This window comes from Megalobrama amblycephala, linkage group LG2 (genome assembly GCF_018812025.1).
Source record: "Megalobrama amblycephala isolate DHTTF-2021 linkage group LG2, ASM1881202v1, whole genome shotgun sequence".
NCBI classification, from domain to species: Eukaryota; Metazoa; Chordata; class Actinopteri; order Cypriniformes; family Xenocyprididae; genus Megalobrama; species Megalobrama amblycephala.
Genome location: NC_063045.1, coordinates 11,352,963 through 11,376,948, shown reverse-complemented (window position 1 = coordinate 11,376,948; position 23,986 = coordinate 11,352,963). Strand labels below are relative to the sequence as shown.

At 35.4% G+C, this 23,986-nt stretch overlaps 1 protein-coding gene across 2 annotated transcripts in view; it reads right to left on the bottom strand.

Moving 5' to 3' along the window:
- The window catches only part of LOC125263588, a 378,279-nt gene that overhangs the window by 7,779 nt on the left and 346,514 nt on the right, over positions 1 to 23,986 (bottom strand). Inside the window, exons 1-2 of one of the 2 annotated variants that reach the window (XM_048182644.1) lie at positions 1,499 to 1,828; positions 921 to 1,244 (exon numbers count right to left, since the gene is read on the bottom strand). In XM_048182644.1, coding sequence (XP_048038601.1) covers positions 921 to 1,244; positions 1,499 to 1,547 — 373 coding nt within the window. In that variant the 5' untranslated portion in view covers positions 1,548 to 1,828. Of the gene's footprint in view, positions 1 to 920; positions 1,245 to 1,498; positions 1,829 to 23,986 lie in introns of those variants that run through there. The other variant, XM_048182645.1, reaches the window with a different exon arrangement.

Genomic DNA, 23,986 nt, shown 5'->3' with positions numbered 1-23,986 from the left:
CCATTCTAAGAAAAGAAAGAGTCAAATTTTTTTTTTATAGATTTATCATAATGCGTGCGGTAGAGGGTTAAGTTCCTGTTTCTGTTCAGGTGGTTGTCGGGTGTTGTTCTGTATATGCTATGGTGTATGTTCCTGTCCTGTTCCTGTATTCTCCAGTTGGATTATCAAGTAAAAAGACTTGTTTGATCTTATCTCCTCGTTGTGTGCTTCATCCACCACTAGTATTGTAACAGCTGCCAGTCATTGACTGTTTTTTTTAATGAATTTTTTAAAGTGAAGGTATTTTATTGTAATAATTCAGGAAATACCTGTTTAAAAAACAGTGTTTTCGGTTTATTTAAATTAGGATATTTTACTTTAATTTTATGGGGGGTTTTTTGGTTGCCATTCATTTGACCGTTTTATCATTTAACTGTTTTGTTACTGTTTTATGACTGATTATTTTGGTAATTTTACATTCATTTGTTTGTAATTTAAGAAAACCAAAAAAATACTGTATAAAAATACAGTAAATTTTCTGTAAAAAACATGAATTACTGTAATCTTTTTGAATGTCATAATGCTTAAAATAACAGCAGAGTTGTTCATTTACATATATTGTTTGCAATTTTACAGAGTTTGGAGTATAATTTAAAAGAAAAGAAAATGACTGTAAAATAAAAATCAGTTATTTTCCTTAAAATTCTAATTTTTTACAGTGTACAACTTCAAAACTATTGTTTTTCTTCCTTGTATTTTCTTCAGGAAGTACAAAAGAATAGTACATTAACATTTTTTTGTATGAACAGGTTGTAGGAAATGGCTGTATTGGTTCAACTTTTGTCAGTTATTAAATACTTATGAATAAACAGAGATGAATAAGAAGGTTTTATTTTTAAATATCATCACTGTCTGAATCATCATGAGAATAATTTACTCACCATACACAGTAACACTGAATCTCTTGTATGAAGTTCCTCTGTTTCTGATGATTGTTAGTTTATAAAGTCCAGAGTGTTCAGTTCTGATGTTTCTGATGGTCAGAGATCCAGTTTGACTGTCCATCTGGAGTCTGTCTCTGAATATCTCATTACTGTCAGACATATAGATGTTCTGTCTGTGTATTTCAGCTATACGAGTCTCTCGAGGTCCAAACATCCATAATATCTGATCTTCTTGCTGTACTTTAACATCAGTGTTTAAAGTGACAGAATCTCCTTCAGTCACTGACACTGACTTCACTTCATCTGAATCACCAAACACACCTGAAAAAAAAAACAACAACAAAAAAAACAAGCTCCATTTAGGTAGTAGCCTACCTGTTTAAGATCAAATATAATATTGAGGAAGATCAATTAGGACAAAAAGATTGCACTAAATAATTAACACCATGGAAAGAGTTTTCAAACTAACAGCGTTACAAATTGTGCCTGAACAAATAAAACAGAAACATTTTTAGAAACAGTTTTGCAGTTTTTTAAATTATTTTTTTTAAAATTATGTTTATTAGGATATGTACCATTTGATAGCAATAAACACAGGCAGATGAAAGATAAGCTGTGGATCATTTTTCTAAATATTTCTCAATAAACACTCAACGATATACAGGCAAACATGACGAGAAAAACTGAGTGCGTGCAAAAAAACAAAAAAAAACCAAAACATCGATCTGGTACTCCACTTAGAAAAAGAAAATCCATTCTCATATGTAGGGTAGGCTAATTCACATGATCCATCACATCTTCAGTAGTAAAAAAAAATCCATATGATAATTTAAAAAAACATCTATAAGCAAGAAAACTGATATGAATATAGTTCCGTTATAGTTCGTTCTGAAAGTTTCTAAGAGTTTACATACTTTGTTCAGCCCAACACCCCTCCCTCTCTTTCTCTTTCTCTTTCTCGTTCTCTTTCTCGTTCTCTTTCTCTCTCTCTCTCTCTCTCCCCAGGATCTGTTATTTGGGAAGCTTTTGTCATCATGACACATTTTTAAAGACATTTATATGAAGCATGAACACATAAAAGTTGTCTAAATATTATATTGAATTATGTTGTGTATTCAGTACTTGTTATTCTAAGGAAGTCATGTGATATGCAAATAGTAGGGATGAGGGTGAGGCACAGCAGACACAGTGAGATGAAACTTGATGCTGCATGCAAATAGTGGCCAGGAGTATATATCCGGGATCGATGGATATAGATTGCTTTTTCTGTGCACACATTTTCAGCAACACAGTCATGTTTCTTGCCATAATTCACTGAGAGATTCAACCAGACTGAAACTGTCATATAAAGGCTGATTCACACCAGAATACAGTTCGCCACTTCCCAGACATTCCCACACCCTACAAACACTGAATCAACATATTCAGTTGGTGAAAACAAGTGCTGACCAACGGCAACAAATCCTAACAAACGTGACTCTCTCATTGACAGGGTCTGAATGACTGTGCTCTGCAAAGAGTTTACATCAGGTAACATCAGGATGCTTCCAGGTATGGATTCAGAAATTTACATTATGTTCACATAGTAGCCATACACTAGAGTAGAATGGTAGGATGCTATTCAAACAGTGACAATGTATGACCCCTAGACCACCAAGAAACTGAAACAACTTTGTTCTTCTCAGTTAACATCTAGAGGGGTTTTTCTTTCTAAACCTTGGATTCTGGTAGGCCACCATTTCCTTCACAACTAAGACAAAATATCTGGTATCTTTCTCACGATGTTCAGAGAAAACAAGCACCAAACCTTTAAAAGTGTCTGTTGCTGTTGATCGGACCCATATATATGGGTCCTGTTCAATTTTAACCTAAAACAACATGAAACAATCTTATAGTAGACGTACAATGCTGTTTATTACAATGCTCTCAAACTCAGACTAACACCATCAGGACAAATATATTCACAAAAAATGCAACATTTTCTGCTATTTACTTTGAACTGTTTTGAAACCATGTTTTTTTTCCCCCCAACATCCCAAAATGTTTAACATGCTACATTCAACATTCAACATGAATTTCAAACCAGATCAAATGGGCGTATTCAAAACCAGCAACGGCTATGATGACGGTGAAGCTGTATATCATGTTTCCATATTTGTATAACAAAACACGCCTTGAGCAGCTTTGAGCTTATTTATTGTCTCCTGCTGTCAGAACTGAAGCAGGTTTTCATTTTTGTATCTCAGTTCACACCTGGTTCACAAAAATAAAGGGTCAGTAAATGCAATCATTCAACCAGGACTTTAATTTCTTTTGTTCTGAAATAAAAGCTTGACTCGGTTCATTCACTTAAATACAAATGACATTTATAGGCCATATTTATTTGCATCATCAACACAAGCATAATGATAAATGTTCCATAGTAAATATCACTAAACAACCTACTTTCAAACTAATCTTTTACCTGCACTAAAGTATGCAATCTAGTTCCCACAGCGTTCTGAACAACATTAGTTTCCAGTGAAGCTCAGAGGTCTGGTAAAGGAGTTTCATAAGAGCTATGAACAGACGCAGCTCTTCACCCACTCATACACCTTATACACACTAACACTCAAGTGCATTCTTTTATGTCCAGTAATAGGTAGACCAAAATACCACCCGCTGCATTCAACCAACAACAACAAAAAAACACTTGATAGCCTATACTGACCTAAATAGTTCTTACTTTTGACCACAGGTTGCACTCTGACTCAGAAAACAAGCTGCCAGTAAAGACACAAAGAAGCTCATGTTCATTCTACATTCATAAAAAGAGGCCTTCTTCAAAACTGTGTCAATGCAAAAGCATCATATGAATTTTTTTTTTTTGTTATAAGTATGTCAAGTTTAATAATATTTTACCAAAAACTGTAATTAATCCTGGAGCGCCATGGGTCCATGAAAAAATGACCATGGAAAAATGATGGTTGTGAACCAAACAAAGGAAAAGCATTACTCAGGAAGTTCCGGTAGGATATCTTGTGCATTGCAGGATTTCCAGTGGGAGGTCCTATCAGTGCTGCATCTGTTGTTCAAATCTTCCACAAACAGAGCTTTGGGTTAAGACTCTTTGAAGGCCGACACATTAACAAAACTACATCTATATATATACAGCATCTTACAGAAATGCAATGACAGTTGGGTACTTTTACCTCTCTACTTCCTGTGAAGTGATGTATGAATATTCCCCTATTCCCTATGCCGTTCGCAGTGCCCTTCCAAATGAACATGTTCGCTCCCTTCGGATTGGAATCTCACTTAAAGGATTAGTTCACTTTCAAATGAAAATTTCCTGATAATTTACTCACCCCCATGTCATCCAAGATGTTCACGTCTTTCTCTCTTCATTTGAAAAGAAATTAAGGTTTTTGATGAAAACATTCCAGGATTATTCTCCTTATAGTGGACTTCAATGGCCTCCAAACGGTTGAAGGTCAAAATTACAGTTTCAGTGCAGCTTCAAAGTGTTCTACACAATCCCAGACGAGGAATAAGGATCTTATCTAGAGAAACCATTGCTCATTTTCTAAAAAAAATTAAAAGTTATATATTTTATAATTATATTTTAACCATAAATGCTCATCTTGAACTAGCGGTGCGTTCCAAACTGGATATATCGTCCTACGAAGCCTGGCGTGTCTGTGACAGTACCCCACGGTACCCCACGCTCCTGAGGGCCGAGGACCCTGACGTCGTGGTGGTCTTCCTCTTCCACGTGGGGCAGGTCTGTTGGGATGAGTAGCGTGGAAAGTGTCTGGTAGGTTGGGATCAAGAATGTAGTTTTGAGGGACCCATGAACGCGCCTCGGGACCATAGCCTTCCCAGTCCACGAGATACTCCAGCTGACCACCACGGTTTTTTTAAGGCAATCGGTTTGCATGGTTTTAACAAGTAAACTGGATTGCCTTTAAAGTAAAGTAAACTCGGTAATTCCAAGTTGTATGCAGAAAACATCACCTTAGCACAACTTGCATAAATGAGTTAGGAATACTCACAAAGTGTATTTTACTTGAAATGATTTAGTTGTTTAAAATAGTAATTCTGAGTAGTCTATACTAAGAGTAAATGATTAAGTATACGATACAAATTTGTTTTAAGTTACTGGAACTCTCTTGTAAGTGTACAATACTAGACAGGCACTTGTTAGTTCTACATACTATTCCTATTTCACCTTACTTAGCATGCAATAGCATGCAATCGGTTTGCATGCTATTTTAAAGTAAGGTTTACTTATTGGATTTTACAGTGCAGTGACGTCACCCGCCTATGACGTACCGTCTCCTGATTGGACAGAATTCATACGTACTTCATGACGACATCACGCAGAGGCGTTCCCATAGCGACATAGTGCCCCAGGGATGACGCGTTTTTGTAGGCAAAACCCGGAAGCGAGTTAGCATTTTAGGACTTCCGGTTCCAACGCCGTAAAGTCTATGGGTTTTTTGAATGGGTTTTTGCTAAATCGCCTGAAATAAGGTCTGTGGTTAACAAAGCCTCTAAATACTTTCACGTTTTGATCTATGATATAAAACACACCAGTTATAACCCACTTGTGATTTTTTAAATTTTTACTGTGTCTTAAAATCGGCGGTTGCTAACAAATTGCTAAAAGGGACTACTTCCTTCGGCGGGGACTTTAGACATCATCATGACAAACAGGACATTTGGACAGCATTTCTCATAAAAATGTGGATAAGTATTCATACACAGCGCAGATCATAATCAGCGAGCATGTTTATAAATAAAGTTGTTTTCTAAATAAAGTTTGAGGACCCTTGGTGGAGCTGACGTTGATCTGTGACCATGGTGTGCTGTAGTCCGTTTATAGCCTACTGTTAGCCTTTTATATCTGACTCAGATATAAAAGGCTAACAGTAGGCTATAAACGGACTACAGCACCACTTTATTTAGGCTTCAAAATCTATAAATGTTGTGTTAACTTGTAAAGATTATCTTGATAGACAAAATGTTTAAGTGTCCTAACCCTTTGTTAAACACAGAGCTTATTTTCTGCGATTTTCCAAAAGTCTATGGGAAAAATGAATAGGCTTTCAGTCGAGGGAACCTGTGTGCCGCTAACTTCCAGGTTGGCCTAAAAAACACGTCATCCCTGGGGCACTCTATTCACACAGACTCACCAAAATTAGACAATGGAAGATTGTATAAATGTTGCCTGGTCTGATGAGTCTCAATTTGTGCAAATGTTTTCAGGCAACAGATAAAAAAAAAAAAAAAAAAATTGTTACACAATATTAGTCTTTACTGAATGTGTTGATAGTTCACAGCTGTCTCTGTTCTGCCCACATCCAGCAATGATTTCTGTTAGAGATGGAGAGAAACATTCATATGACAAATGAATAAGTAATCTGATCTATAACTAAAACCCTGTTGAATAGATTGTAACCAAGAACCGGATTTAAATTTAACAAAATGTCCATGAGCCGAATGATCAGATAACGTGTTCACTGTGGCAGATCTCTCATCTGAAGACAGATGATCTGTGTGTATTCAGACTCTGTGATTTTCAGATCAACCAACACATAAATATATGGATCAGTGTGAGGAGAATTTGTGTATTTAACATCAGTATCAGACACTCATCCTGCTCTGATCAGTTATGAGTAAATAAAGTGATGTTTCCTTTGACATCAGAATGGTTGTACTGCCATCTAGTGGAACATGATGGCAGACAATGTACATCATTTGGGGGCGGTTTCCCAGACACAGAGTTTAGGCCTTAATCTAAAATAGTTAATCATGGCTAAAAAAAATGGCTTTCTGAAACAGATTAAGTAGTACAGATCACTAAAACCTGGACTATGGAGTCCACAATTAAAATAAACCAGATTAATTTAAAACCAACTATGCTAATCTGAATTAGCATGAGAGAGGTTGCCTTAAAACATGGAATGAACCAAGCTTAAAGCTTAAAATTAATTCAAGGAAAACAATGGCAGCAGAAAAAATTTTACTAAACAAGTGATTTTTAAAGCAAGCAACATACATCAGCTGTGACAAAGAAATGCCTGGAAATCTGTAATGAATTCTATATAGAGAATACGAATCTGACGTCACGCCGCACTGAGTTCTGGGTAACTTCTTTGTTTATCCGCCATATTGACAGGATCGCGCAGCCTTTCCGTTATTGAGTTTAGTGCAGAAATTTGTTTTCTGTCATGATTGTGAAAAATGTCACCATTGTATGTCATTAATGCTGCATCGATAATTGTGATAGTAACTCAGATCATAGTTCTGAGAGAAAATAAGACAGTGAAAAACGTTTTTTCGCCTTTTCTACGTCTAAAAACACCAAGGGAAGCAGGTCGAGGAGATGACGAGAAGACGACGGATGGCAAATCTACTAATAATGGCACTGATTAAACCCACTGCTTATCACTCAATAAAAAGAATCACATTGCTAAGTGTTTTTGAACGTTTTGATTTTGTTTGGTTTAATAATTAACGTTACCTTTGCAAGTCTGACTCTCACTTTGCTCGTGAATTAGCAGAACTTGAACGGGGACATACAAATGCTTAACAAGAAAAAACGCTGTTCAAACAATTCTGTACATATTTATTAAAGCATACTGTGTGGAGATACGCAAATGAGCCCAAAATATGAACGAAAAACGGATGAGACCAAAATATAAACTTTCAGTATCACTTAAAATGCAAGCATTTTATACATTTTCTTCATAACGGTTTTATAAAGGTAAGAAACTGCGTGTGGTTGTCATTTGTTAAAATAAATATAAAAATACAGTGTGTTCGTGTCCGTCTGTCCGCTGACTGATCCATAATCTGATTCTCCTCATCTGTGATCGTGGAAAAGGGGAATATTTACAATGACAAAAGTTGTAAGTTAGGCCTACTCAATATGCTCGTTTAAGCATCATTTAAACGTTTCCAACAAATAAATGAATCGACTTTTCTCAGTGTGTTGATCACATAGATTTATTTGGATATTCATACGATGGCTGAAGCAGCAGTGAGCGTCCAGCATGCGACACGGTAACAGATCGACATTGTAAACGAAATTCTACAAAACTTCAGTGAAAAATAAATAAATAAATAAATAAATAAATAAAAATGATCATGCAATGCGATAAAATAGCTTCTATTCCCTGCAAACGATACTATTAAAAATGTTAATGTTCCACTTAATTGCAGAAACAAAACAAAAGGTAAGCAACAATCCGTATTAATTTCAGTACAAGTAATAGAGGGCGATCCTGTCAAAATGGCGGCGCCGCCCCGGCATGCAACGAGGCGTGATGTCAGTTCGTATTCTCTATAAATAATATTTGCAGGGGTGCACATGGTACGCATGCGTGGTAAAAATAAGCAATGCGCACCAGAAAACATGGAGGGAAACGCTTTTGAGTACCAAAATTTTTGAGGACCGGTTCACAGGGACACTTTACTTACTGGAGTCAGATTTTTCTCCATCGGTAAGATAGCAATCATGATGATAAAGTGTTCTTTAATTATTAGGGGTGCAACGGATCGCAGTTAATCCATGATACGTCCGGATAAGGTCCAACCGTTCAGCACGCATGTGATTCGCGGATTAACTGCTAAATTTAATCATCATAGAGTGAAAGTTTATCATTTGGATGTGTTTTGTCTCACCAATTAACACATTCAAACGATTTTAAACACAGCAGAAGAGGTGAAAATCGGGATTAGCGAGCTGTTATCTGTGATCACAGCCACACACACCTGAAACATGCACACAGGGAGAGAGAGAATTGAATTTTAAAAGTTAATTTTGTTACAATAAATCATGCATCAGTAATACATTTTTTCCCCAAAAGAATTATCCATTATAACATACATGCAAAAAAGAAGAAGAAAAAATAGAAAGAAAAACAGAATTACAACAAATGAGTGAAAAACAGCTCTTCATTGACAACAAAGCAAAGCACTCCATTAACACACCACTTCATCTCAAATGTTAACAAATCTTTCATTGATTTGTAAAAATGAAAACCAATTAATACTGTTGCTTTTACCATATTTAAAAACATTACCATTACATCTTCCCCCAACAACCTTTAAACTTTATTTTTCCTGCTCACATAGATGGCTAATTTGGCCTGTCCTAAAATAAAATTCAACAATTGACAAATACAACTTTTCTATTTAACAACTTTAAAAGCAAAAAAAATAAAAGTTATCATAGAAAACACTTAATTGAAAGAATTGAACAATTTTTGTAGAACCAAAAATAAAGGCTTCAGTCTCCATAAAAGCGTGAAAACTGTCTCTCTTTTCAGGCAAAAGGGACATTCCACAGCAGGATTTAAAACAGAAATGAATGCATTTACTGCAATGGCACAATGAAGCAGTTGTCACTGTATATCCCCTGTCATTTTTTTAAAGGTGGCTACAGAGACCTCTGCTCTGGTTGCACATTCTCTTCCACATTCAATATACAATACTGTATGCCAAGACTTGGGTAAAGTTGGTTTTATATTCACACATTCGGACATCCGTATTCAATAGCCTTGTTAATCACACTACATTGGACATTCAGTGGACATTCACAAGTAAATATGCCATTAAAACAATACTTGCCTATTTTGATCGACTGTGAAAAATGTTGTAAGTTGACAATCGTTGGTTGTCAATATCATGTCGCTGCTTAAATTTCGCAAACTTTAATTTATTGCACATTTATTGGAAAGTCTGAATTTATCAGAAGTCCGAATGTGCGAATATAAAACCAACTTTACCCAAGTTACGCCAAGGTGTATCTACTCAATTACTCAAAATATTTTTATTAAAAACTTTAACATACATTTTACAAAATGCTTTACCAGTACTTGTACACAAATCTAAACACATTGATCTTTCATTGATCTAGTTTTGCTAAAACAATCAAATTATAGGGAACATCTCTTCCATATTTTGACTGTTTGCATAAGTGGTCTATCAGTAACTCTTTTTCTTTGTTACTGAACAATGACTTCCAGTTCATTAGTGTTTGCGCAACAGTCCACAGAGATCAGGGGCCGTATTCACAAAACATTTTATCTTACCACTAAGAGTTCTCCTAAATAGCAGTAAAAGTTCTTAGCTAAGAGTTTTCTCTTAAAACCTATTCACAAAGCTGCTGAGACAAACTTTTACTAAGGAATAGACTAAAGTCTTAAGCTAAGAGTAAAGGCGGGGTTGACCTCGTTGCTATGGACTATACACACAGTGATTGGCTGGGAGGAGGAGTCAGCGATTTAATCATAGAAATATTGTAGAATGAGGTGTCATGTTTCCATATTAAAATAAATATTTTTTAATAAAAATGTTGCCATATTCAAATAAAGGTTTTAAAATACAAATGTTGCCCTATTCAAATAAATATTTTTTAATAAAAATGTTGCCATAGTCAAAATAAAATGTTGCCATATTGTTGCCATAAAGGTTTTAAAATAGGCTAAGTGTCACTAATTAACCTAGTATATACAGTTAATTGTCCACCTCTTGGATATCTTCATCTCAAGAGATTGTAGAATTGAAGCGACAAATTATGTTTTATAAACAAAGTTTGGGAGAAACACATTCGAACAGTCTTTCTAATCAGCTCGAGAGGAGGAATATATACACAGACGAGAGCCGACTCACCTATAGTTACTACCTGTAGCCTATAGTTTTCTGCATCCCTCCGCCAACCCGCTCCTCACTCTCGGCTGGGGATACGGAGATAACTCTGGGTTTGCGCTAAATTCCAAATTCGGAGCCCTCGATCCCCTTGGACAGCACACCAAATACGCTTATTACATATATATATATATATATATATATATATATATATATATATATATATATATATATATATATATATATTATTTATTTATTTATTTTTTACTCTATTCAATCATTTCTAAGTGTGAAAACCATTGCCACAGGTAATCAGACAATATTTATTTATTTGTTAAAGTTTTTTTTTTTTTTTTTGCGTCTCATCGTAGATTCAAATCTATAAATAAAAATGTATTGCATTTATAAAGAAAAAGTTCAGCACCTAAGGCTCTATCGCTATTGTCTCAATGGTGTTCAGTGTCTTTGGGTGGATTAGGACTGTTTGTGATTTGGTCTTTGTGATTTAGGAGTCCTCTTGACTACTCCTAATGTTTCACAGATTTAGGAGCTACTTTTAGCGCTAAAATGCTTTGTGAAATACTCTTAGAGCAAAAATTTAGGACTCCTAAAATTAGGACTGACACGCCCATTATTTTTAAAAGTTTCTCCTAAATCTGCAAGTTAGGAGCTACTTTTAGCCTTAAGATGTTTTGTGAATACGGCCCCAGATTTTTAAACAAAAGGCCACTTCTTCAGTCTTCTCAAAGTCCAGTCCAGCTATATTAATAAGTCCCCCAAAAGTGATTAAAAGACTCCAAACCTTAAATAAATTAAAATAAAACACTGTCAGTGCTTTTGTATTCAATTTAACAGGATTAATTAAAAACAGGGATTTATCCCACCCCAAACCTTCAACTTCATGTAAAATAGAGCATGTTACACCCTGCCATCCATTCACTGTTGATCCATACAAAAATCTTTATAACAACAGTCTGCTTTCTCTGTCATGGTTTAAAATAGTCCTAGACTTAGTCTAGTCCAGTGTTTAATAAACCGATTTCCTGGAGGAAGATTAGAGCTACTCCAGGACTGAACTGAGGTTTGAATTACATGTTTGGATATATATCGATATTGATATACACTGTATATATATTCCGATTCCAAAAAATTTGGGACACTGTACAAATTGTGAATAAAAAAGGAATGCAATAAATTACAAATCTCATAAACTTAAATTTTATTCACAATAGAATGTAGATAACATATCAAATGTTGAAAGTGAGACATTTTGAAATGTCATGCCAAATATTGGCTCATTTTGGATTTCATGAGAGCTACACATTCCAAAAAAGTTGGGACAGGTAGCAATAGGAGGCCGGAAAAGTTAAATGTATATATAAGAAACAGCTGGAGGACCAATTTGCAACTTATTAGGTCAACTGGCAACATGATTGGGTATAAAAAGAGCCTCTCAGAGTGGCAGTGTCTCTCAGAAGACATATATATATATATATATATATATATATATATATATATATATATATATATATATATATATATATATATATATATATATAGGCCTGTGTGTGTATATATATATATATATATATATATATATATATATATATATATATATATATTCAGAGGAAGGGAAAGAAAATACAAACCTGTATATAGTAGAAGGTCATTTAAAGTATTTTTTATTTTTTATTTCAATATAGTTGAAGAAAAAACTTCATAGGCAAGTAAAAGCTTAAAAAACATAAAAACCAAAAGAAAAGTAAACACAACAAACTACTCAAGCTAAATGAATATAAAACAAGACAAAATAATAGAAGTGCAGCAACTGTCAGCACCTGGGGAATTGCCATTCACTAATATGTACACTGATCTACTGGAACAACCTCCTGCAAGAAAAGAAGAATCAGAATCAATTGAAGAAAAAACATTGCTGTACAATAAATTACAATCAACTTCTAATGTTAGTCATTTCAACTTAAATTACAATGTAAAAACACACGGTCCCAGTTTCACAGACAGGGCTAAGCCGAAATTAGACCTTAGTTCAATTAAGATATTTAAGTAGCTTCTAAATACTAAAAAAAAAAAAAAAACATTACTGGTGTGCATCTTGAGACAAAACAATAACACTGACATATTTTAAGATATGTCAGTAAGTTTCTTTACGTTAAAACAGCTCAAACATGCATTTTAGTCTAGGACTAGCTTAAGCCTTGTCTGTGAAACCAGGGGATGTTGTCATAACTTACTGATCACATAATTTTTTACAGTGTAGGTTCCAACACAAGGGACAAATGTTCATGTTTATATAAAGTAAAAGCTCTTTTTACTGCAATACTGAAGGAAAAAAAACAGTTGCATGCAACTACAGAGGGAATGTTAAGAAGCTGTGGGAGTATACAAGAAAAACTGCACAGTAACAAAATAACTCATATCTTACCATACTTAACTGATGTGTACAGAATGTGTGTTCAGTGCAATTTCTCCCCCTTGAGTCTGAACTGTTAAACTTAAACTTTAGTCCTAAAATGCATGCTTGAACTGTTTTAACTGAAAGCAACTTACTAACATATCTTAAAATATGCCAGCACCATTGTTTTTGTTACGGTTGATGTTGTTAAAGACGAGGCTTTCACGGACGTCCACAGCAAATGGGTATTTATTGATACAACGTGGAGAAACAACATCTAACACAATGTATAACATATAAGAACAGACCAGGAGTGAAGGGAGTGAGTCCATATATATAGGGAGTGCAAACGAGGAAGTCCAGGTGATGATGATGAGTGATGATGGGGAGATGACGAGGGAAGTGAGTGCAGGTGTGGAGAACAGGAGGATCATGGGAATTGGAGTTCTGGAGACAAGGGATCTGTGACAATTTTGTCTCAAGATTTTCTAGGGTACGTTTATAAAAGCTACTTAAATGCCCTAATTGAACTAAGCCCTAATCCTGGCTTAGTCTAAGCCCTGTCTGTGAAACTGGGCCTTAATAAACCAAAATACACTATTTCTTTATTACACAGTATTTTTAAAGATTGTCTTATTTTTTAGTGTAAAAACTTGCCTTCTTTTCCTGCTTCTTTACAAACGCAACCACAGCCATGACCAGCAGTGTCAGCACTACAACAACAGCAGGAACTGTCGGCACTCTGACATGTGAACGCTGGTTCTGTTCTGTAATGCACAGAATACAGCCATTAGTGTGATCTTAATTTAACAGCTTAAAGTTTCAAAAAAGTTATAAAATTATTTATTATGATGACGAAAATTGTCATTTAACATAAAAGGCTTGTCTTTTTTAACAGCCAGTAGCTTTCAGTTCAAGACACAATGATTGGCATCTTGTCAGAAGCAAATTCTGGAGACTTTTATTACACATTTGTATAGTGTCATCAACCTTTTTTTTTTTATTATTCATCTGCTAAAAATGAATAACTAGTGTTTAAGACCACCAAACAGACATGGACTAAAAGTCACAAAATTCACAATTTTGGATTTAATTTAATTAGAGGATAAAAGATGCTGTGATACCTGCACATGTGTGACAAAGTTGAGTGATGTTGTCCAGATGTTGAGTCTGGTTGCTGATGGGATTGTTGATCACACATCTATAGGTGTTTTTATCCTGATATTCCACCTCCAGAGGTAGAGAGAGACTGATGCTGAGATCAGACACACTGATGCTGGACAATAAACTGTTTCCTTTGTACCAGGAGAGAGTCACATGACTCACATTCACAGCTGAACACACCAATGAACAATTCTGACTTGAGGATGATGAAGAACATTTTGAAGAGTTACTGCTGATGAACAGGTAAAGAACCTGAAAAACAAACGAATAAGCAAACAAATACCTTTAACAATAGAGATACTGCATTTGACTGTCATCTGATATACTCATTTTTGAGTAAACTCTCCCTTTAAGACAAATTGATTTTAACCAGGATGAAAAATATGAAGGAGGAAACTGCTTACTGTTGACTTTAACACAATAAGACTTGAATGTTGTTTGATGTATGATTCAATTTCTGATGATGATAAATTTATAACATCCAGTGTCTTGAATGCTGATGTTCCGGATGGTGAGAGATCCGGTCTGACTATCCAGCTGAAATCTGTCTCCGAATCCCTCTTCACCATCACATGTAATCATTTCATTTTCCTTGTTATTAGCTATACATACACTGTTAGACCTTGTCTGGCTTTTTTACAGTAAAATACTGGCAACACTCATTTCATTTGCAGAAAACAACTGCCTCAAATTGTCAGACTGCCATTTAAATTTACAAACTAATTTTTATTGTATGATATGAGCATATTATTGCTATGAACTTATTTCTTTAAAGCTGCAGTTGTAAGGCCCGCCCAATCGGCCCAATGGCGGTTTCCCACAGGACGGGGAAGGTTTCTTGCGCGTTCCGTCTTTTCAGCGTGGCAAAGTAGTTTAATTCCAAATAATCTTTTATCTGACTCCATGTTATTATGACCTCGAATTTGCTTGCTTTCTCTAAAGTATTTGGTTTAGTCCCCCATAGATCTATACACTTGAATTAAAGTAACACTAACTCTAGTCAGAGGTCACAACCACTACTACAGATAAGCCGACCAATATTACTTCTCTTATAGCAGCTTTGGTTTGGTTATGCCATGGTTTCCCATGTACACTTAACTAGAGTAACATTACAATAAACAGAGGTAAGGCTCACCCTATTTAGGTTGGTCGATCAACATTTTGTTGTCCTAAACGGAAATTCCCTTTTAGCCTTTACAGTCTAAGTACACTTGAACTAATGCCAAGCGTTAGTCAGAGCTCTAAAATCACAGTTGGTGTGCCCTATGCTCCACTCAACTGGACTTTAGTCCGTTACTAACCTGACGCAGATTTGCAGTAACAATGGATACATCGTAATCTACTGAAGTCAATAATTTCAGAGTAAGTCAGAATACAATCAAATGTGACAATTTATTAGTCACACTCAAAAAAATATTTCAGGCTAAACATAAGTTTTATGTAATTGAATTACATATAAAATTTCCATCCATTTGGATTACATAGTTTTTACATAAACAAAATAATAAACTTAATGTGATTCATATTTGTAAGTCATATGTAAATGAAATAGGTAAGATTTATCTAATAGTATGCCCAGTCTATATAACACTGCTTAGTGTTCACGTGTTTGCGCACTACTGAGTTAAAGTACCATTGAAGCATGTGTCAGAGTTAATGAGATAATTAAGTGATTAATTGAGTGATGATTGAGCATTATTGAAAACACCTGATGATAACAAGCAGAATCACCAAAGGAGAAAATCACAATTTTTAAGCCACCATCGTGGAGATGAGGGTTTGCTTTAGTTGGGCTCTTGACCCTTCACTCTTTAATATTAGTTTTTGTTTGGGCTGTTGTAACAGCTAGTCAAGCAAAGAGAAAAGATGATCAGGTGGTGTTGGTTATGTTTTCACATAATCATTATTTGATCTGAATCATTGAACTCATTTAGAGATCAATCTCTGAATTAGATTTACATTATTGATTGCAGCAGCACTGGTATTCTACAGTAGAAAACCAGCTTTATACAACAACATAATCTGAAAAATCTCTCAAAAGTTCTGATCAAAAAAAAAAAAGTTACGTGTTTAGACACACAGAGATCAAGAATCAGCCTGTGAATCTCAACAATGGTGACCATCAAAAAGCATGTAGCAATGCATTCTGGGAGCCACCAATCAAAATCCATCCATGGCTCCCATCATGCATTGCTGCATGAATAAATTATGAGCTGAATTGTCTTAGTAATTTCCTTTATTGTCACTATTTTTTTTTCTGTTTTTCTGTGACTTTTTAGTAGCTTGTTTTCTAATGTTCAGAGTTGATCTGTTGATCAGAATATGTTGCTTGTCACCGTCATTGAGATTCACAGGCTGATTCTTGATGTCTGTGTGTGCCTAAAAGACAGACTTTTCTTTTTTATTCTGAACAACTTTTGAGAATAACTTTGGATATATTGAATCACAGTGCTGCTGCAATCAATCATGTTAATTTATCTCAGAGATTGAGCTCTAAATTAGTTCAGTTATTCACACAAATAATGATTACGTAAAAAAAAAACATAACCAACACCACCTGATCATCTTTTCTCTTTGCTTGATTAGCTGTTACAACAGTCCAAACAAAAACTAATATTAAATGGTCAAAGGTCAAGAGCCCAACTAAAGCAAACCCTCATCTCCACGATGGTGGCTTAAAAATTGTGATTTTCTCCTTTGGTGATTCTGCTTGTTATCATCAGGTGTCTTCAATAATGCTCAATCATCACTCAATTAATCACTTAATTATCTCATTAACTCTGACACATGCTTCAATGGTACTTTAACTCAGTAGTGCGCAAACACGTGAACACTAAGCAGTGTTATATAGACTGGGCATACTATTAGATAAATCTTACCTATTTCATTTACATATGACTTACAAATATGAATCACATTAAGTTTATTATTTTGTTTATGTAAAAACTATGTAATCCAAATGGATGGAAATTTTATATGTAATTCAATTACATAAAACTTATGTTTAGCCTGAAATATTTTTTTGAGTGCAGGTAAATGTATCATGCCAATTACATAATCAAATCAAAGGTGATCAATACAAAACATCAAATGCTCAGAAATAGAGTAAGATGCATACCTGACATTAGAAAAATGCACATTGCTGAGTGTCCTGGACACTCAGCAATGTGGGCTTCATCTGAATACAGAGTCGCCTCGAGCCTTTTGCAAAATTTCCTTAAATACTCAGACCAACCCCCAATGTGGGGCATGAACTTATAATCAGACTTTGCATTTACTAGGGCCACAGACCTAGGGGGTTCGCACATTGCTGTGGAACAGGAGGTAGTTTGGATGAAAGACCCTGGGAAAGGGGCAGGATGGAAAGAAGCTTTCCCGCAACTTCACTCTGTGGGGTGTGGAGACAAATGGCTGTATGTGTTTGTGCTGTCCATATCTCAGGAGATCAAAGTATCTGAGGATCTGTTGATCTTACACAGTCCGCAACTTTTTTTGGTTAAAAATGATCCAAAATCAACTTTTGAACAAGTACATAACCAGCCAGTGTTCAAAACGATCTAATTATCTTGTCTCGATTCACGACGGTTATCTTCTAATAATGTTTTATAATAAGCGCTTACTGGCGGATTTCAGCAACTACACAGTCACCATCTGTTAAATAAAATAACAAGCAGCATATCATCAATATCTCTTGATCTTCTCCTGAACCTAAGCACATACTCTACTCTTCAGCACAATGGTGACCCACAAAACTCAATTTTACAGTGAACTACTGGCAACAATATTATCCAGAATGCATTGTTTTATACAGTATATTACTGTTTTAATGGAAAATGGTTTGTTACTGTCAGAATTTGGCCGCTTTTCTACAGCAAGGTCTAACAGTGTAGATGATCTTCAGACTTCCACTGTATCAGATCACCACTCTGTAGTCTAGAACAGTGGTTCTCAACCTTTTTTGAGTACTGGACCCCCATCACATCTCAAACCATTCTCATGGACCCCCACCCCCTATCGGTCCATCCCCATCACAAACATTTTCAAGATTACAAATTCATAGAGTCCCAAAAAATGTATACTTGTTTTCTTTTTAATATTTTTCAACAATTTAGTACATAGAACAGTATTAAACACACTTTACTGCATTTATCCTAGTTTGCATTAATTGGTCAACAAGAATTTACATTACACATAACTTACATACATTTTCCATCCCCATCTCAAACATTTTTAAGATTACAAATTCATGGAAATTCATTGTTAACTGTAATAACATTTGTCAACTAAAATAACATTGATCTTGTCAATTGATTTCATTTGCATTAGAATTACACAATAATCAAACACAATAACATTGACTATTTCAGAATATACATAGAACAGTATTAAACACACTTTACTGCATTTAGTTTGCATTAATTGGTCAACAAGGATTTACATTACACATACCTTTTTCACATACCTATTTTCCATCCCCATTTCAAACATTTTTAAGATTACAAATTCATGGATTTTTATTTTATTTTATAATTGTTCACTTTAATATCTTTTGTCAACTAAAATAACATGTTAATGCATTAATCTTGTCAATTGATTTAATTTGCATTAGAATTACACAATAATCAAACACAATAACATTGATTTAAACACATTTCAGTAACAGTATTAAACACACTTTACCATTTATTCTAGTTTGCATTAATTGGTCAACCCAGATTTATATTACACATATTGCTGTTGTTACAGATCAATATTTTAACAACATGAAATTGAGTTATTACACTGTCATACTACCTTCAATATTAATAGCTGGAAATGTCAGTTTATTACAGAAATTTTATAAATTTCCATCTGAATGTTACTTTATTAATTTTATTTTCAATGTGAAATTTGCACTTGTTTATCACAAATAAGGTTTTGCATTCTAGGGTGAAGTGTGGCAACAGCAGCAATAAGACTTCTCTCAAGGCTGAGTCTGTTTCTCTGTTTTGTCTTTATGTTTGTCATGGCTGAAAATGTTACCTCACACAAGTAGGTTGACCCAAAAGGTAGCAGTTCATACAGAGCACATTTTCCAATATCAGGGTACTCCTTCTCAGCATTGCACCAAAACTGTGTCAGTGATGTCTCTGAAAACATTAGTCTCAAACCCCTATCTGAGGACAAATCTATAAGTCTTTCCTGGAGACTAGCAGGAGCGGTCTGGATGCTGGTAGGTGCAAAAGGATTCCTTATCCAGTCAAGTTCAGAATTCTGAATCTCACTGTCTGGAAAGTATGATTTAAACTCAGAGGAAAGTTTGTTCACGTGTGTCTGTACTGTATGTTCGTAGACCTCATCCTTGTCCTTGTAGCGAACAAATGCAACTAATTGTGATTCACCACTAATGTCAGTTGACTCGTCTAATTGCAAAGCAAAACAAGTGGCGCGTTTTAACTTTTCCACCACCTGCGCAACGATATCTTCAGCCATATCGTCGATTCGACGGCATACAGTGTCATTAGATAAAGGCACCGTTTTAATTGCCTTTACTGCTTTCTTGTCCAACATTGTTTCAGCAAGGATCGCTGCGGCTGGCACAATTAGTTCCTCTGCAATTGAATATGGTTTTTTAGATTTAGCCACAAGCAGTGACACCTCGTATGACGCAAGCAGGGAAGAACTGGACATCTGTGTTGTCGCTTTTAATTTTTCTTGACTTTTCTGGAATTCAGAATGTTTTCTGTGGAAAAATTCTGCCGTCTTACCTACACATGAAGAATGTTTAGTTGTCAGATGTCGCTGCAAATGGGATTGTTTCATTTCCCTGACAACAACATAGTGATGGCACAGATCCGGCCCACATCTGGTCCGTGTATAAACCACATGTTCCAGAGGAGGGCCGGATTTGGGCCAGACTATGTTGCTGTCTGGGATGGTTGGACAGGACCTCACCACACAGAAAACACAGTGGTTGTGGGGGCTCAGTCGTTGTAGCTGTAAACCCGAACATTTTATAATTGGTTTGATATTGACGCGTTTTTGTGTTGTCCATTTTTCTCATTTTTTCTAGTGGGCCGGAATTTTCTTGGTTTGTGTCAGCGCCACTGGTAGACGGTCCATCAAGTTTTTTAAGCCACCTCTACATATTGGCTGCATGCGTCGTTCTCGACGAGCTGTTATGAGCTGTTCGTTCCCGCGATGGGCCGCGAATGATTAGAAATGGCGGCCAATATGAAAATACACCTACAGTAACTTTAAATGTACCTACATTACCCACCTTTCTGGGTTTGATATTTATTTTTACTGTGAATATACAATAAAATAACGTGTCATTTTATGAAAACAAAATGTTTATTTATTTTTTTTGTAATGATTCTACGGACCCCCTGCAATTATGCCACGGACCACTAGGGGTCCGTGTACCCCCGGTTGAGAAACACTTGATCAATTTGATTGAAGGAAAAATAAGCTCTCGAGTTTGCGTCAAGACTGTGTTGCTGCTACAGATCGGTAAAGATTGCAGATCAGCCAGTAGTTGTTTAATAAAAAATGAATTCTAACTCATCTTGCATTATACTATTATTTTACCAGCCTGGCTGCGCAGACAGAGACGTTGCCACTGTGCGTTATACAAGCATGATGGATTTTGCGAGGTGGTGCTATTAGCTCTTTTTACAGTTTTTTTTTTATTTGCTTTGGTACTATTTTCACAAGCCAGTCATTCTTTCAACACCTGTTATCATGCTCTCATTCTAGTTGTACACATTTTCATTCTACATAATCATTGTTTCAAAACACAAGATTGTGATATGTAATGACAACATTTGGATTAATCTTGAAACAAAACAGTATGTTCTTCTTTCAGTTTAGTTATTTTAACAATCTGTTCATTCAGTAGCAAAGAATGCAAGATACATGTTTCAAATCACCCTTGTTGAAATAATTATAGGCTACAGATGCCACAATTAGAAAATACCTACATTACATTACCTAAATTACATAATTGACATAAAATCCATAGTGTTTTTAATGGTATCTATTCGGTGTGTTATCAAAAGGTGTGGTGAGGTTATGAAACAATCATGAGGTTGCTGAAGAACAGAGTATGCTGCTAATACAGTAAATGTTCTTACTGTACCATACGATTGAGTCTATGCAAACACTTATAATAAAGTCAACTCTCTGCTGATGATCTTGTAAAGCTTCTTTCAGGAGTGTCAGTATTAACAGAGCTGCCTAAAAGCCTCTGTATTTTTTAATGGTTATAGGTTAATAGTTTTCACTTCATTCATTATGCTGATGTCTTCAGATCACCTGTAAACTGCCACTTAAAGCTCATTTCATTGTTATCAACAGACCACTTTTGATATTTGTGAATGGGTGAAAACATCAATCTGATCATTTATTCATTTAGGCAGATCTGCTCCTCCTACCACAGCCTTCAGTGAAGCTCCTCCCACATCAGCTCACCAATAAATGCTAGGATGTTCCCATCAGTCTACAAGACGGAGCTGAACAGTGATAACATGAATGATCCAGAGTCCTGCAGAATGGAACATGAAGATACTGAAGAACAAAGAGGTTGGTGTATATTCTTGATCCATCATTAAGCACAAGGCTAAAGAAACTCAGAAATCACTGAACTCCATAAATTGGTATTAAAAAAACAACACTTTTAATTGGGTCCATATATATATCCACAAAATATGCTGTATGCGCACCCCATTCATGTGTTGACACCCCTTTCATTTGATTTCACTGTATGAGCTGTTTTATTCACGCAGCTAAGTTAGCTGGTAATGTCAAGTTAGCAGTGAAACAGCAAAGAAAGTATTAAGCAAAGATAGTAGATTATTCGATTCGAGTAGGTCTATATCAGGTAAATGAGCAACTTAAGAGACAACGTAAGCATTCATATATCAGTCCTTCAGTCCTTCTGCCTACAGCGGTCTCATCTGTCAGTCACTGACTCGCTTTAATGTTAAAATGCAGTGCTTGAAGTGGAAAAATAAAAGTGCTGGTATTCCCGATGCTCAGTTCAAAACATGTTTCTGAAGAACGGAGAGCGCTGTAGGCAGAAGGTAAAATAGAGAAATGCTGGTACAGCGTATACCAGCTCATTTTATGGTTATGTTTTTGTTTTTTAACGACAATGCAAGTTTGTGAAAAGTTGTAAAAACTTTTGTGTTTACTGGAAGATGTCTATTGTGCACTGCGTCCTGAAATAAGATGAGCAGCAGTTTACGGTACTTTCTGTTACACAATCATAAAATACGCTTTAGTTAGCCTACTGTACATTGTTAAAATAAATAGGCCTGCTTGAAACGTAAAATACTTTATCTGTTTTGAAAAAATTAATGATCTAATTTCTTTATTGCTAATGTAGTTATTAGAAAATTGAACTAAGTTCAAATTTACATATTATGCATATCTGTAGTAGCCTAGTCTCCCACATAAACGAAGCAGGAAAACTGCTGTGAAAATGGGTGTCATTTGTATTGTAATTTTATGCATTACTGATGTTTTATTCGTCTCAGATTGTGAGAAATATGCCAGAGCAGTTTTATAGTCTTTCAGCCAATATTCTGACTCAAATAATCAAACACATAATAAAATCAGATTTCTGCTGATGAGGCTTGTATCAGTGTCACCATTAACAGCTGCTGAAATGCCTTTATATTGCATGTCAATAGTTCTTGTTTTCACCTCGTTCATTATGCTGATGTCTTCAGTCGCCTGTAAACTGCCACTTAAAGCTCATATCATTGGTGTCAACAGACTGAGGCAAACTGCATAATCACCACTTTTGATATATAAAATGTATTTTATTATATAGGCTAGTCTGTGTACTCAACTGTGCTATTTTGAGACACCATGAAATATGAACTAAAATGTGTTTTTAATACTATCTCTGTATTTAAAAAAATATTTAGATATCACTTATAGTACATTTGAACCCATAGTGTACTACAAGTGCTGATAAATAAATCTTTTAAATACAGAGATAGTATATTAAAAGCACATTTTAGTTCATATTTCATGGTGTTCAAAATAGCACAGTTGAGTACACTTAGATGTTCTTAAGATGATCTTAAGAAGAATTTTTAGTATATTAATTACAAAATTACTGCGCAAAAAGTACTTTAAGTACATTATTGAAATGTACATTTTTTCACCTGGGCCAAGAAAATCCACACTGGAGAGAAGCCGTACACATGTGATCAGTGCGGGAAGAGTTTCATGCAAGCAATTGTTCTTAAATCACATCTGCGTTCTCATTCTGGAGAAAAAACATATTACTGTGATCAATGTGGTAAAAACTTTTTTGGCGCAGACTCCCTGAAGAAGCACCTAAAAGTTCATACAAAAGAGAAGCCTCACATGTGTTCTTTGTGTGGAAAGAGTTTTAGCCGGATGGGTCAATTAAATTCACACCAGAAAATACACATGGTGTCAAGAATTATATGTGCTTTGATTGTGGGAAGACCTTTATTACAGATGCTGAACTGAAAGTGCACCAGAGAGTTCACACTGGAGAAAAACCTTACAAGTGTTCACTCTGTGAAAAGAGATTCAGTCAGGCAGGAAATCTGAAAACACATGAGAGGATCCACACTGGAGAGAAACCTTACAAGTGTTCACACTGTGACGAGATTCAGAGAGTCAGGAAATCAGAAAACACATGAGAGGATCCACACTGGAGAGAAGCCGTATCACTGCATTCCATGTGGCAAGAGTTTCACTCATTCAAATTCTCTACTCAATCATTCAAAAAACAAATGTCTGAAATCATGATATCATGTTCAAATTCATCTTCAGATACAGCCTATTGTAATGCCATGCTGCATCCTTAGAAATTTTTTAC